The sequence below is a fragment of the Neolamprologus multifasciatus genome, chromosome 23 (genome assembly GCF_963576455.1).
Source record: "Neolamprologus multifasciatus chromosome 23, fNeoMul1.2, whole genome shotgun sequence".
In the NCBI taxonomy this organism is placed as follows: domain Eukaryota; kingdom Metazoa; phylum Chordata; class Actinopteri; order Cichliformes; family Cichlidae; genus Neolamprologus; species Neolamprologus multifasciatus.
Genome location: NC_140460.1, coordinates 9,883,573 through 9,900,317, shown reverse-complemented (window position 1 = coordinate 9,900,317; position 16,745 = coordinate 9,883,573). Strand labels below are relative to the sequence as shown.

At 42.9% G+C, this 16,745-nt stretch overlaps 1 protein-coding gene across 5 annotated transcripts in view; it reads right to left on the bottom strand.

Annotated features, from left to right (window-relative positions):
* nhsa (Nance-Horan syndrome a (congenital cataracts and dental anomalies)) overlaps positions 1 to 16,745 on the bottom strand; it is a 73,348-nt gene extending 56,603 nt beyond the window's left edge. For 2 of the 5 annotated variants that reach the window (XM_085149921.1, XM_085149920.1), the window contains exon 1: positions 16,086 to 16,745. In XM_085149921.1, the coding sequence (XP_085006047.1) occupies positions 16,086 to 16,365 (280 nt within the window). In that variant the 5' untranslated portion in view covers positions 16,366 to 16,745. The other 3 variants (XM_085149924.1, XM_085149925.1, XM_085149923.1) reach the window with 2 other exon arrangements.

The window sequence follows — 16,745 nt, the reverse complement described above, 5'->3', positions numbered from 1 at the left end:
TTGAAACAGAGGGTTAACCTGATATGAGCTGGTTCACTGAAAAGAAAAATCAACACATGTTGAGGGAGAGCGAGGGGAAACCCCCCCCCCCAAACAGAGAAATTGTTGCTTTAGGTAAGTCATCATAATCTGCACGAGTATGCAGTTGAGTATGTTTATAAGCACAGAATAACACGGCAACTATTTTTCACACCATATCTGCTTCTTTTTCTCAAGTCTCTGTATTCAACCTGGATCGCCTGAAACACATGCTTTTGATTACGATGTTATTCTGTCAGAATCAAGGTATCTTTGATCCACCTCATCCACTCCCCTTTTTCCCTGCACCTCTGAAAACAATATCTACAGCACAGCTCCCCCCACCTCTTGGCCCACCCTGTTCAAACTAACAATTATGTTCTATGCTAAACAAAGACCCAGCAGCTTTATGACAGGAGTGAATAGACATCATCAAGGAGATAAATGAGGCCTTTCTGTCACAGACTGGTGCCACCGTGGCATTTAGTTTAAGGGTGAGCAAACAGCGGGGGCAGTAAAAGAAGACAAGGGCACACTTTGAGGACACATGTAGTGAAAGAATTCAAATCAATGGTTATCAATGGGTGCTGCCTGAGACATTTCTTCTCTTAGACAAAGTGCTGCCAAGGTAACAACTCAGACGTTAAGTGAATGGAGAGACGTCCCACTGACAGCCTTATTCAAACGGTTCCCGTGACCGAGATCGCAGTCACCGATTGGCTGCTGGGCGATGAAGACGCCAGGCGTCATCTCAGCACGGGGGCCGTGACCTTGACTTCACGATAAGGTGAAGACTGGGACCGGGAGACTCCAAGCTCTGATGGGCAAGTGCGCCCCATCTTTGTGTTTCTCAATAGAGAGGTAATGAGTCACACAAAGGTTCCCAGCAGCCAGCCGGCTGGCATGCAGCTCGCCGGCACAAAGAGATCTGCAAGGGTAGACTTTTGCCCCAACGTCGGCCTGTTTCAGCGCGGCAGCTGTTCGAGACCTGCTTTCCATTTCATTTGCACAAGCGCTTTTATGTCTGTATCCCACTCAGACATATCACTTTGCATGTATATGTGTGTGTTTATCTTTTCTAGCTGGCTCATCTGACACATATCCACTTTACCCCCATGTACTGGAAGGTGGGGACTCTGGAGAGTGGGTGTTTTCAGCCTCGGAACATAGACTGTATGACTCTATAGCCACCATACAGTTACTATTTTTTGTGGCTTTCTGTTTTCAAGCCTCAATTTCATCATTATGGCCACCACCATGATCATTTTTAGGAGTCAGAAGTGACCATATATGTAGGTTGAAGGGCTAAGTTTTCAGATAAAACTGCAAAGCTTGGTTAGAAAGGCACAGATACAGGTTCAGCTGAGGATGAGGAGATCTTCTGCTAACTGGAATGCCCAAAGTTGCCCCTGACACACTGGTGAGTGCATAGGTAGAAAGCATTCATCAAAGCTGAAGCATAGACTTCTTGGACAGGCTGTTAGTACAATTAACTTCTCAGCAGCACATATTATTTGCCAGATGATTCCACTAAAAATGCTCAAAAGTGACAAATACCACAAACGTGTCTGAGATGTCCAGTTCAGAGACTCAAATTAAACCCTGTGTGATCATATTTCAGGATTTCGGCTCTAAATACGGGTGTGGCTTCATGTGGAATGTGCCTAGGAAACATTTGGTCGTGAAAAGTTAAGCTGTATTTGGACACATCTGACCGCACGTGCTGCAGAGTTTAAATGCAAATGAATTCTGAGCTGCTTTGAAGGACTATCTAGTCAAATTTGTTGTGCGCAGATAGAAGGGCAAACCTCTCACACAGATAGGTGTGGGTAATTTGTGTATTCCAATATTCAAAACAAAAAGTACCTAATAGGCTCGCTAATCTGCTCTGTGTTCATCTTTATTATGCAGCACTTTCCCCACAGATACACGATTTGTGCCGACCTCATTTGCCCATTTGACTACTTGATTAAATTTTCTGTGCAGTAACAATAAAACCACCAGTGACACTTAAAAGTCAGCCCTCAGACATGCTGTTTCAAACCTCAGCAGCACCTCTGGTTGGGAGGCAGGATTTGCTACTCGTATTATTATTTTTTACTATAAAATGTATAAAATAAATCTTGTAAGAAAGAAAAAAGAGGATGTTTGGTGCACAAAAATGTGAAGGAGTTGGAATGCACTTCACAAACTATCTCAGTTTTTCCCAGAAAGTGAAAGGAAAACACAACTCACACTAAAACACAAACAAACGCTGATGTCTGGTTAGAGTTTAGCAGTATTCCTAAAGGAGGACAGAGCTAATATGAAAGTCAGTGCTTCTAATGAAAGACACCTTCGGCCGCATTTTAAGCTGCAGGCTGACAGCCAACAGATGGGGCTTGAGCACAGCACCGCCTTTAGGTATTTTTCTCTGGTGCATCACATCCTACTATATCAGATACACCCCGAGGGAGGGAATACTCTCTTGAGATAAAACGATGTGAACAATCCACAGCAGACCGACCCTCTATTAGTCCTGTGATGCAACAGCGGTCAACACAGCCCTCGCATTTCCCATAAAAGGCTCCCCATAAAAAGCTATTTCCAGGAACCTTTTCTCCCGGGTCTGAGAGCGAAAACAAGTCAAAACCACAACTGTAGTGACCGAAACTGTAAATCTTGTTTTTAGACAATCAGAATACTTTCATAAGGTAGCAGCTGATACATATAAAACAAAGCCACGGGGTCACGTTTCATATGAAAACAAACCTGAACTCCTGTCCTGCTGTGATGACCCTTGAAATCACTGTTTCACACACCTTGGGGCATCAAAGCAGCGATCGCTATCCTGCCTTCCTTCTTTTTGGCTGCATTCACTTTCTCTGCTGATTTACTGCTTTTCACTGTTGACCACAGCACTCATACTTTACCAAATTAACTGAGGAGAAAAAGTTTTCCAGTCAGTTTTCTTTGCTTCCCAAGCCCATATTACATTTATCAGGACAGCCCCTGCAGTACGATCAGCTTGCCTCCAACAACAGCGGGGCAATTCATACTCAGCACAACGGCAGCTTTAAACAGTCAAAAGTTGAGATCAAACAACTATTGCACTGTTACATTTCTTGACAGTACTCTTGTTTTGCCTTGTGCTATAAATCCAGCGCTCCCCTTTTTGTCCCCTCTCCCTATCCTGACTCACCGCAGCAGGTTTATTTCAACTTGAGCCAAGATGAAAGCCAAGAAAGAAAGGCCTAGCCCAACAGGAAAGCTAAAACCAAATCAAACTTAAAGTCCCATCCATCCATCCATCCCCCCAATTCAGGGGCACAGAAGGGCTGGAACCTATCTATCTATCTATCTATTAGAGGTGGGAATCACCATACATCCCACGATACGATATTATCACAATACTTAATGCACAATACGATATTATTGCAATTTTTTTTAAATATTTTGCGATATTCAGATTCTGTACATAAAGGTAAACTTTATCAATATTCATTTTATCTAATATCAAAGTCTCGCACTCAGTCTTTCTCTCATTTCAGTCAGTTTTATTGTTGACAAACTGAACGGTTTGTATTACAGTCTAGTCCAACTTAACTGAACGCAACCATCTGGTACAATTATAGCTATTCTGAACTATGCAATTTATGAAAACTACGCAGCCCCTTCAGCAACTGAAGAATTTGAAAGTAAATTAAAACAAAATATAATTTTACATTAAATAAAAAAGTTTTAAACTTAATTAAAATAAAACATGTCTTAAATTAAAATAAGTAAACTGTCATGTTTATTACTGCCAAAAAAAAAAGTTAAACACATTTGGACAGTGAAGGAATGTCAGGATTCTTGCTCAGAAAAAGGATCAACATGCTCTGAAGTCAGAGCACAAAAACCTTTTTTGTAACAAAATATCAATTTCTGCTGTCCCTGTATCGATACATTATTAGCAAACAAAATATCACGATACTACACAGTATCGATTTTTTTCCCCACCCCTACTATCTATCTATCTATCTATCCATCCATCCATCCATCCATCATTGATGCCTGCTATGCTCTCTTGCTGCTGCTCTGTCTGCCTTCTACATATGCAGATATGAGCGTGGAAGGTCAGGAAGCTCCCAGATTCATGCTGCCAAATATTACTGCAGTTATAAATAATAATTTTCTTTTGTCTGGGTGGTTTGAGGTGTACCCATATACAGGAGGCAGAGCCATGTGAAGTAATCAAACACAGTAAAACCAGACAAACTGACAAGGACAAAGGGAAACACTGACTATACACATGCAGAAGGATGAAAATGAGATACAAGTGAAACAGAAAGTAAACAAAGAAAATAATTAACTAACACAAAACCTCGACAGAAGGGGTGTGACTGAATTAAAACTCAAGTAACAAAGCTCCTCTGCTGTAGATGGTGTGAGCAGTATGAAGATAGAAAGTAGAAAAAGCCCCAACAGCCCTACGGCAGTTTCGATGGAGGTTATAAATCTGGGTTTGCGTCAAATATAATTTCACTTTATTCCACCAATCTCCACTTCCCAGAGTGCTGAACACTTAGGTGTTATCCCTCCACTTAGCTGCTGATGAACTGTGCCATTTCTTGTGTGTACAGTAAACAAAGCAGTAGTTTGTTGTGGTAGACTTACAGAACACAGCTCCACACAAGCTCTGGACAGACATAATGCCGGGGTGTGTGAGAATCTAAACAGGTGGAGTCTGTGGATTTACCTATTGTGCAGAAACAACAGTACGACATTTCTTTCAACACATGTTTCCAGAGCTCAGATATCAGTGGAAGTTCCCTCTGACCTCCCCAGCGAGCTCTTCAGGCTGGTAACTGGGAATTTCCTTCAGGATGAGAATCCATTTCTTGGAAATATGTCAGAAATAAGCTAGAATATCCCATTTTCTCTTAATTACATAGATAACGGTAAGAACTGACAGTGGAAGTTTGAGGTGTTATGTGATCAGTAACAATGGTCACAATAAACCTCAAAGGATTTCCTTGGAAATCTAAAGAACTCTGTTTCTCTTTCAGTCTGAGTCACAGGATGCTTGATTACTCCAGTTCGACTCCAGTGAAGGTCTGCAGTCAACACCGAGTCTGGAGCTCCTCATTTACAAAAACTCACTGTGGAGGGATTTATACACAAGTGCTGAAAAGCTGCATTAAATATTAAACCAAGCAGATTTACTGCGAGTACAAAGCGTGTATTTTCAGGGTTGATTGGTGGTCAGTAAATGTTTAATTCAGAAAACTGAAAAGCAGAACATAATGGAGAACAGGTCATCCATTTTTATGGCACTGCACTTTTTTGCTGCTATAGCAGGATGGTCTCTTCCCAGTGGGGCTGCTGGGAGCGGAACTGGCTGAATCCCAAAAAAAGAAACTAGGATACTGAAAAGAGGGACAGTGATAGAGAGAGACTCTGAGAGCTCAGAGAAAGCTTGCAGTCAGAAGGGAAGAACAAAGTATAAAAAAAAAAGCCGGAGGCAGTGGACAGGCTCCGAAATTACTGGCGAAAATAAAAGATTAATCGGGATGGCGAGGAAATGTCCCAGACGAGGAGGGTAAGAAGAAGAAGAAGGGAGGAACAAAAGCTGAAGGAGGGTGAATTTATGTGCTTCACGGCACAATGAGCCGGTTAGTGAAGAGTCATCCTGACCTGTCCAGTGTTATCTGAAGCATTAAACCTCGACTCGTCCGAACAAACGGAAATTCGTGTTTTTCCTAAAACAGAAATAATCCCCAGAAGACTGCAGGAATAAATAAAGGAATGAGTTTAGACAGTGACACGGTGTTGAAGTGTCAAGAGGCAGACCAACAAAACCTCTGTATCCAGGTCAGTCTGTTCAAAAACACTCCAGCAGCTTCTTGTATCACCAAAAGTGCAAATCAGTGTGACGGGAGAAAGCCCAGAGGAGGGAACAAGCACAGCAGGGGGCAGATAAGACTGCGGAGAAAGAGTTGGATTCTGAAATGACAGAAGTCAAATGAGAAGAGCAGAGGGAGGTTTATGAGATCGCTTGGAGAAGGTTTTTTCTTCAGCAGTACCTCCTCGTTTTGTCGTTTCCAGCTTCACATTTCCATTCTTGCGCTCTACTACAGTAGCTTTGCATGATTCATTCAAAACGGGCCTTTGACAAGATGATAACCACAACCTGCAATAAATCTGCACCTTATTTGAAACAATTTTGTGTATTTTCTTGTCGTTTTTGACCATTTGATTGAGAAAAGTGGCGTCGTCTGCCTGAAAAATCTGACAAAAACACAATAGTTAAACATTAAAGTTATGCCGAGATCACACAGGGAGAAAGCTATAAGCAACACACTGTCTCCTCCCACACGATGAACAAACTCAGTGTGACCTTTGCTGATTTTCTTACTTAAAAAGCGTCGCTGAATTTTGTGACAATGTTGCTAAGTTTGCGAGGTCGACATGAACCGAAGCACCATTATCACTGCTGTGAGAGGGACGGCAGGCTGTCAAGCAGAGATGGTAAACAATGTCACATTTTTAAAGCGCATTAGACCTTGGTGAACTGAAACATTGATAAAATCATGTAAATCATCACTGAGAGACAAAGTTACAGGCAACAGAATATCTGTTTTTTCAGAGAGAGTTTCTATAATATGATGATGATATGGGACGATTTAGTCACTGAGTTTCAAAAAGAAATCAAATACTTTGCCTGATTGCTTTTAATCTTTAAATACATTTGTATTTTCTCTGGGTTTTACCAGCACGTGGCAGGATGTAATGCACTGTTACCAGTCAAATGTCATTAAACGACAAAAACAGACTAAGTATGTACAACTTCCTGCTTGGAGTCAGACCGGTAAGGCCTGTGTGGTGTGTGAGATTAGATGCTACTGCACAAACAAGGGAAACGTGCAAAGCCAAAGAAAAACGGCCACGGCTGTCAAAAACTCTCACGGACAAATCTGGCACTGCAACCACGGGAGCACTTTGGGGTCGGGGTGATCTTCGAAGAATGGTCAAGCAGTTCCAGGTGAAAACTGAATGGTGTTTTTTGCTTGGATTGCCACCGCCTACTCACTAAGTCGGTATGAAAAGTCACTGATTCTAAACAACAAATTCTAAAATCAACCTCCATCCATCCTTTTTCAGGTTCGCGGGGGGGCTGGAGCCTATCCCAGCTGTCTTAGAGCAAGAGGCAGGGTATGCTCTGGACAGGTCACCAGTCTGTCACAGGGCTAAAGCTAAAATCAACCTAAAATCTGAATCTCAGTCTAAGACATATGTCTGCGTGTGTTTGCTTGTTTCTCTGGCCACAAACTCCAACTACACAATCAGGATTGGAGCAGCCAAACTTGGCAGACGCGTACATCTTTGCCCCCTGATGGGTCTTATCTTTGTTAGATGTTATGATTGCCTAGTTATAGTTGCCTAGTAACCACCTATCAAAGAGCCAAAATTACCTGTTTTTTGCCTTTATGCACCTACAACACCTTATAAAAGTATCGTTTCATTTTCACAGCCAACAGCAGAAATAGGCCAAAGAATACTGTAATTGAAAACAAACACCTTGAATACATGGAGAAATCCAAAGCTTGAGCACCTAAACAGCCATTCTAATATGGGAAAGACACCTAAAACCCTCAATGTCACAGCTTCTGCTTCTGAGGACAAAGGAAGCAGATAAAAATAGACCTAAAGTGACGGGCTTAACGTTTACACACACCCACATATCCAACAGGTGCCTTCTGTTTTAGCATCACTCGGGTGATGGTGCGGTGATTGATGAAAAGGCTCTTTCATCTTTAAAAGACTCAACCTGGCTGATCCGTGCGCTTGTATACAGAGGCGGGGTGAGGGAAGTTCACATTCCAGTCAAAGCCCAGTCTAAACACCTGCATGGCAAAGACTGCTGCACAATCACACGTGTTTCCTGCCTGTTAAAAAGCCACTCTGTCAGTTTCAACTTACATTGCTCCAGATTTTTCCAGCGTTTAGTAACGTTGCACGAGTTTCTTTAAAGTCATGACGCACAGTTGCGGTCAAGGATCACTTATAGACTAAAATTCACTGCAGTCTATAATGTTGTGTTGGTAAAAAGTCTTTGAAATATAATTGCAAGCATTCACTTAATTTAAATCTCTTCATATTATTTACAGGTATGACTCACCATCTGTGTTTAAGATCCTTTATCTTTTACTTCCTACTAATCTCTAACAGCCGACAGCGGGCCGGCTATTCATGTGGACTTCAGAAGAATTCCACTTGACTTTTTATCTTTTTTTTTTGCCTGCAAAGATCCAACTTCTCTTATGAATAATACTGTTGCATAATATTTAAATGTGTCTTGGTGCCGGTGGTGATCTGAGAGGAAGGGAAAAGCAGGGTGGGATATAAAGTCATTTAAAGGCAGTCTGAGTTAGGGAATCAGCACGGGTGCCCTGAAAGGCTTCTTGTGAGACAAAAGCCAGCCAACAATGGTTTTACAGCCCTGCGAGCTGTCAATATTTCTCCAGGTTGCCACGGAAAAGAATGTGGTGCGACGTCGTAAATGCATGCTGCAGTAAAGTTAGTCTAACCTGCACAGACGTGTATATTTGATCTTTGGAGGAAATGTTGTAGTTTCAGCCGCAGTAAAGGATAACAGATGCGCGTGGATAGACATTTGGGCAGATGTTGTGGAAGAAATCTTCCATTTTTGTCTGTTGGCGACGCTCCTGGATGCACTAACTGGAGCGCTATAAGGTGCTGAGAGATAACAGCCATGTTTTAAAGACTCCACATTGGGAGATTGGAAGGGCGACATGTTGCAAGTCACAGGTTAATTTATAACAAAAGATATAGCAGTTATAGAAAATGTCACAATGTGTGTAAGCCCAGGATCATGATTAACATCTGATTACTTGTCGTGCCCTACGGAGGTCATGTTAGCCATAAAACGACAGGCGCTGTACTGAAGCCTAATGGCTGATTTAAATCTGAGTCAACTTACAGGACCTGGAGGAAGTAAAAGACAAAAAAGCAGCCATGAGTAACAACCAGGATGAATGACTTTGTTTACTTTATTGATCTGACAGTTTAATTAGACCTGGCCCAGGACTGGGTTTTGTCGGCCTGGCGACCTGTGGCTATTCAGCCTCATGTCAAACGGTAAATCCACTTTAATTGGCCAGTCAAGTCTTTAGAGGGCGAGTGATAAGCAAGATGGAGGCGGCTGCGTTTGCTCTTTTGTGTTTTGATGGGCTGTGATTGGAGGGGGTTGGGAGGTCAGCGGGCTTTTAAGGTCAGGGGGTGGGTGGGTGGCTCCCCCTGCCACCAGTGAATTGGAGAATTTTATTCATTAACTGTCTGTGTGGTAGAGACGCTCACATACACCTCAGGGCGGAGAGACGTGTTATCATGATGCTTGATTTCTGCTCTAAGCAAAACCTTTCATCAACAACAAACCAATGCTTCACTTTCTCTGGAGGAACCTGAGCCTATTCACCTCAAAATATACAAAAGACCAGCAGAGGAATTTTAGCAGACAGCCCGAGGAGCACTTGCACTCATGGAGGGTCCTACCGCAGGAATGCAATGTGTAATAACTAACACGTTTCACTCAATCAAAGCAATGAAAAGCCTTAACCATAATTTTAGCGAAACGCCTCCTTTCATAAACAAACAGAGCTTCCAGCTTCTCCCCCTTTCTCCCCTAATGACACCAGCTATCCAGGCCAATTTAGGGAGCATGTGTGGGGTGCGAGGTCTCAGAAGTGCAAGGGAGCACTGTGGTTTCCTGGTCACTGGCTTTTTGGGAATGGTTGACTTGACAGAACGGTTCAGCAGAAACCACTTCAATCGCAGGCCAGGCAACCCACCCGGGGCTGAGGTGCTGAGACGCGCACGTGGTTAATGAGGCCTCGTGAACGGGAAGCCTTCAGTTCAGTTTGGTGCAAAGACTCAACTTTAAATATAGAACACAAAACCAAACAACGAGTTTGGTCCAGCTTGATCAGATAAGAACTTTTTTTTTTTTAATAATCTGCTCCATAAAAAAATGCAAAGTCATGGAGATGAATATAAACCGCAAAGGAAGTAGAAAGAAATGACATCAGCTATATGACAGTTGAATGAAAACAACAAGCCTCAGCATCAAGGCTGTCTCGGCCTTCTCTGTGTCTGTCTGGGAAGAGGAGGAAAGGGGGGGATGGTGCAGGAATGAGTGAGCAAAGTCTTTGAAAATCTGCTCTATAATTAGCTGGGCTACTATATCAATGGAAGGTTGTCTGGACCTGCAGAAATATGCATTCTGATAATGAAAGGGAAAAGAGAAGCGGAGAGTCGAAAAGCAGTGATGTATTTCCTCTCTGTCTTTCTCCCTCTCTGTTCCACCACTACATAAACTAACCTCAGTTACTTGACAAATAAAAACCGAATCACATTAGAGGACGCTACCGATAAAATCTGATTTCCCTCACTGACAAAACATTTCCTTCCTACGTTATCTGAAGCTCTGTGATGAATTCCACCATTGACAAATATTGACTTTGGATGGACTCGTCAGCGCTGCCTCACTTAGTAAATCAAAGTCGCAGTAATGGCTCAACTGGATCAATTAAATGCATAAGAGAACACTGTCGGCAGGATAATGTGGGTTATCGGTCTGAGCTGCTTCAGCGGAGTTTAAAGCACCGAGGGGACACGCTACTGCCATCCACAGAACTTCTATTACAGGCTTGCAGAGCTGCACGACAGTCACATAGATGAAGTGGAAGACTGGAGTGAAGTCCACAGACAGGACGGCTCGGAACGTTCGTCATGGGCAGTTTAGGCAGGAGAAAAGCTCCTGTGAAAGTGAGGAACTGCTCTCGTCGTAAATGTTACATAAAATGCAGTGTTTGTGTGTCAGAGAAAGTACTGCGTGACCTGATTTGTTTCATTTCAATCATGTTTGATGACTTCTTTGACAGATACAAATGTAGTAAATGTGTATTCTGCACACTTTGTCTTATCTTAAAGATAAGGTGTTGGTTCTGGTTGACCGTGGAATTACAAGCCATTTTACTGCATTATTCCAGTAACTATGCCCAGGAAAATGACACAATTTTAAATGTACCCAGCAGATACACCCAGCGATCCTGGCTCAAGAGTTGGGTGTTCGTCTTGTAATAGGAAGGTTGCCGGTTTGAGCCCGGCTCGGACAGTCTCGGTCGTCATGTCCTTGGGCAAGACACTTCACCTACCGCCTACCAATGGCCAGAGGGGCCGATGGCGCGATATGGCAGCCTCGCCTCTGTCAGTCTGCCCCAGGGCAGCTGTGGCTACAACTGTAGCTTGCCTTCACCAGTGTATGAATGTGAGAGTGAATGAATAGTGGTATTGTAAAGCGCATTGAGGGGTCCCGAAAAGCACTATATAAATGCAATCCATCATTATATCACGCCCCCTTCTATTTTTCATGAATGCCAATATACGTATACATAAAAAAGGCAATAAAAGGCCAAATCATTAGATGACAGTTCAGGTTTTTCTGTCAGAGTTTTTAGGTCGTTGGTTGACTCCTGCCAGTCTAAAGTGTCAAGCTTGTTTTTTTGTTAATACCAAAGCTAAAACCATTAACTGTTAGCTAATGTATCGTTTTAGGCTACAGTTTCTAGTTTTACCTAATCAAGAACCAGGCAAACGTTACAACCTAATACTGTATTTCTTGTTCCACTGATGTGCAGTAAAGTGAATGAGGTCAAGTGACATTTGCTGCTTTCGGTGCTGTATGTTGACAAAACTATTGGTCATACCTCATAATCTTTAGTTCAGGTGTTTTCAGTCCCATTTCTACACCCAACAGCTGCCTTTACAAACATCTGTAAAAGAATGGGTCATTCTAAAGAGCTCACTGAAGTCAACAGTGCAGTGGTTAGGCCTGATTTAGACTTGTGCAGAGAATCTTTGAATAGAATATGACGTAACGATACGTAAGTGGGAAACAGGCATTTATGCTCATGCTGGTGCAGTACATGTTAATTACCGTATGGTTATGCCCCGGTGTTTTATATGAAGTGCCATCCAACTTGACAGAAATAAAATGCTAGGACTTTTCCCCCTCCTGGGTCTCCATTCTTTGCTGTCGACAGTTTTTCCCAGAGGTAAACATACTCGTCCCTCCAGTTTTTCCACTTCTTTGTACATTCCTTCACGTCCATTCTGATAGTTTAACCAATTTCCCTTTAGGAATTTGTTGACATTTGTGAATCCCTGTATTGATGCTATGATTGTTATTTCTTATATCGAGACAATGACTCATAAATTCAAACACTGCCAAAAATGCACAGCAGGAATCAATGCTGCTGCTCAGGCCAGTCAAAATAGTTGCAACCCAATGTGTAGTTACATTTCACGGATGCACATCAGGTTAAGTCATTACTAGTGAAACATACGTCAGGTATAACAGTATTGCACCAATGCAACAAGTCAGTTTGTGAAACTTCTTCCTTTCTAGATATTCCAAGATCAACTCTTTAATGGTATAATTGTGACGTGAACTGAGGAGTTCCAAACCTCTTCTCACATGAACATCTGTACAAAAACTGTGCACTGGGAGCTTCACTGCATGGGTTTCCATGACTGTGTGCAGAGGTGCACATATGTTTGGTCCGTGCCATAACAGTGCTAAATGCACAATTAAGAATTAGAGCTATAACGGGTCGATTGCTCTACACAAATCCAATGCATCATTAAATTGTACTCAACAACCACCCCCACGACTGTCACAGCAGCCAGGTTTAACAACTTGGCAGAAATCACGCAGTCCCTCTTTTGCTCTTAGCAAAAACGGTTTGCTTGCAAGCAGCTGAAGCTACAAATTAAAACCAGACAGCTTCCAGTAGTAAAAATCTGTCCCTTCCCGACAGACGCTCTATATTCATATGCCGATATCTCTTTATAGAGCTTATGATCCGATGTGAACTAATGCCAGCTCATTGGTATTACTTCTGTTGTTTGAAGCCTTTCGTCAGCATTTTACGGCGTTACTGAAGATTTATGTTGTAATACTACAGCCAGTAACAAGTCTTATCACTTTCAACTGCAGTCACAAGATTATCAGGTAAGACTCTGCACACAGTTTGCACACGAAGGTCTTGCAGTGGATTTAGGGAGTTCAGATCTCGTGCTGGAGTTCTGCTCAGTTTGTCTCTGTGCTGCTCTGAGTCTGCTCTGTTCCTCCTTTATTCTGGATTTATTCTTCTGCAGTCTCTGGCGTGGTCTGTACAAGGAATGTGGTGAACTGCCAGCCATGTGCTCTTGGACCAGAAAAGCCAGAGGGCCACTTGCCGCCACAACTATTACAGCGCTTCATTTGTACTGAGCCAGTGTAACCTAAAACCCAGCAGAGTCCTCTAACATGAGACTGCACGGAGGAGCTCTGATGGCAGTTCGGCTCACTGATGGGGTGTCACAGGAGAGCTGTTCAAACACAGGACTTATATGACTTGTATGTGTTTGTGTGTGTGCAAGAAAGAATACCAAAAAGAAATGACAGATTTTTACTTTACAAAGGCAATGCAAAACAAATCAGTGAGAGTGAGAGCATCAATTTCAGTGTTTAAAGACAGATTTGCTTAAGTGTAAAGTACAGTACACCACCAATACAGCTGGTGTAGCTGATAAAGAATCAAAGCAAGTGAAAGAGATGCACAGCATTCCCAGCAAAAGGACTGGTTTGACCCAAATGTGTCAGCATCTCACCCTGGATTTAAAAACATGCCTGCATGCAAATATTACCAAAGCGAGCTGCAATATTAAAGCAGCAGGCTGCTAACGTGGCACAGCAGAGCGACACCTTACCAACAGGTCAGCATCTGATCCTGCATGTTTCAATATTGGCGAATGAATCTACATTGCGTCCTCCACCTCCAGCAGTCGTCCTGTGGTCAAGTCACAGCCACATCATGAAAGCCACCCCACCCCCTCGCAGCGCCTACTGAGCTATCTGTGCTCCATTTACACCAATTGTCATTCAGATAGGGCAGGGTACTGCTGTTTATGGCTACCCGTGACACACATTAATATGAAAAGCATAATTAAGAGCAATTAGGCTTTTCTAGGGAAGAGGGCTAGCTAGAAACACAGCATGCAAAATCTGTTGTGGCGTTTCATCCAGTAATATTACTTGCATGTATTACTTGTATGTAACAACAGTAAATGTTTAAAATGGGGATAGAAGCAGCTTGAATTAAGAGAGGATTGCCATCACTTGAAAGGGGTAGCTACCATCACCGTTGCCTTTGACTTACAGCTTCAAGATAACCCATGAACGAGAGACTCCTACTGATCATGTGCGGCTTATTGTGACTGAATCCTACAAAACAAGCCACACAAAACGACACACATCTGTTGATTAAAATAAATCTCCGAAGAAATCTTAAAGTTTATATTGAGTTTAAGAGAGGTCAGCAGATATCCATCCTGCACATAAATACCTTAAGGCAAAGTAACCCATTCACAGACCACAGGAAGTAGGTTCTGCATGGGGAACATGCGAGGACTTGCTGAACGTAAACTAAAAGAGGGGGGGTAAATGCACTGGGGTATATCCAGGCTGCAGAAACAGTCCTGGGGATGGATAATTGTGGGATGTGGACAGAAGAGAGAGGGGTATGCAGGTTCTCTAAGTGCTTACTTGAGAGGAGTGTCATTTCAAACACACACACACACACACACACACTTATCAAAACACATCACCCCCGAGTCACTCAGGGAAGGGAGATTAAAGGAGCCAGGGGATGGCCACATGCTGTGTTATCAGGCTAATGAATGCTTTCTGGTGGCCAAGCAAAGTTTTACATATGAAGAAGGGCAAGTGTGAATAACATGTTTAATCTTAACACGCCAAGAAGTCAGCTCAGGGCAAGAAGTCTTTCTGTTTTTACAAATAACAGCAGCCCACACCGACACTCACTGGAGCTTTTACTAGCCAGAAGGTTACCGTAGTGAGAAGGACGGAGGAAAAAAGACCTGCTTGCTTCTTTAATTCATTCACGGTTAAAGTGAATTATGTTGGAGCTTGATCACACATGGGTGAAAGTGAAAGGGCCAGAGACAGGGGCATCATAATCTTCAAACTTCCTCATATCGGTATTATGGCAAATAACTTTAAAAGGAATGAGTGACAGAGGGATGAGCCTTTTCCTCACATATCACAGCTCCATATCCTCCATGTAACATACACCAAGACTGCCATGATCCTGATGGTCTTGAAAGGGGAGATGACCAAAAATTATCAAACTGAATTTTTCCTGCTCAAAACGAGCCTTTGGAGGATGACTGCACAGGTAAGCAGGACTAGTCTATTGCAGTTAAAGCACACCTGTTGCCTTAGTTACCAGGACTCTTTTAGCTGTTTAAGAAAGAAACATCATGGTAAAATGGGTTAAATTAAGCCCAGCAAAATACAGATTAAAACCTTTTTATTTTCTTTTGGTAGAAGGTCAAAATTCTCTACTTGAATGAAAAACATTCATGCATAAGTTTGAGCTCATTAATAGTGGTATCATTTTTAAAAAATTTCAAATCTCCTCTTTCATTGATGCACACATGTTCTCTTTAATCATAGCATATTTAAGTGGTTTATGTATATATATATATATATTAGAGGTCACTAAAGAGCCGCATATGGTTATGATCTGTCAGGTTTTAATGTAGTTGTTAAATCTGTGGCTCTTTTATGTCAGCAAAGAAAATGCTGATGGAGACAGTTATTGCTTGGGTGAGTTATAGCAAATTAATAGCCGGATTTAAGTGGCTGATAGTTTGAGGCTGGGACAGCCAAACTGTCACACACCCATCGGCGTGGGAAGACAGCACAGGTCTCTCTAGAAAATATATAAAAAATAAAGTTATTAAATGACCTTTGAGCCACTTTGTTACAACTTGGGCTGGTTTTGAGCTACTGTAGCAGCAATAAAACAACTTTTATTTAAATATGCGTCATTTTTTGGAATAAACGTCACTGATGGAAAATAAAAGCGGTGCCTCCTCGTGCAGCTGTCTCCCAGAGCCGCGCGCTCGCAGGCAGCTCGGGTATAAGCAGATACTCAGAGCGGGTCGGTACTCACGCACTGCCTCCTGTTTGGGGTCCAGCTCGGAGCAGGTCTGTTGAAGTTGGCCGATCCTGCCCTGTAGCCCCCGGACCCGCTGGTTGGTGGTTGTGAGCTCGTTTTCCAGCTCCTGGAATATGGAGTAGGCATGTTTGGCCAGGTCCGACAGCTGCCGCAAGGTCCGAGATAGAGCCACATTACTGATGGAGACCAGATCCTCGAAAACCAGACCCTCCTCGTTTGGGACTTGATACCTGCACAGTAACTGGGGTTCCACTATTCTTTTGGCAAATGGCATGTTGTTGTGGAGCGGGAAATAAATCCAAGAAAAGTCACCCAGGAGTGAGAAGAAAGTTGCTGTGCCCCCTCGGCCCCCGATCCAGTTTGACTGAACTCAGCTGCTGCTGCCGCTGGTGCCCCCCATCCTTTCATTTGTTAGAGAGGACTGTTGTGCTCCTCGCCGCTGCGCCGGGTCATCTGCTGCCCTAATGCTGGTGTGTTTTTCACTGCTACGAAGTAAAAGAGGTGGTTTTTAAAAAGAAGCATGTGGGAAGTCCCGGAGTGGAGTTCCGGGGATGAGTGGATCCGGACTCCGCCCGCTTCAACCCCGTAAACACTCCACAGCAAACTCTTCAGATGCATTGGAGGCATAGCAGAACGAACACTACAGAATATTAA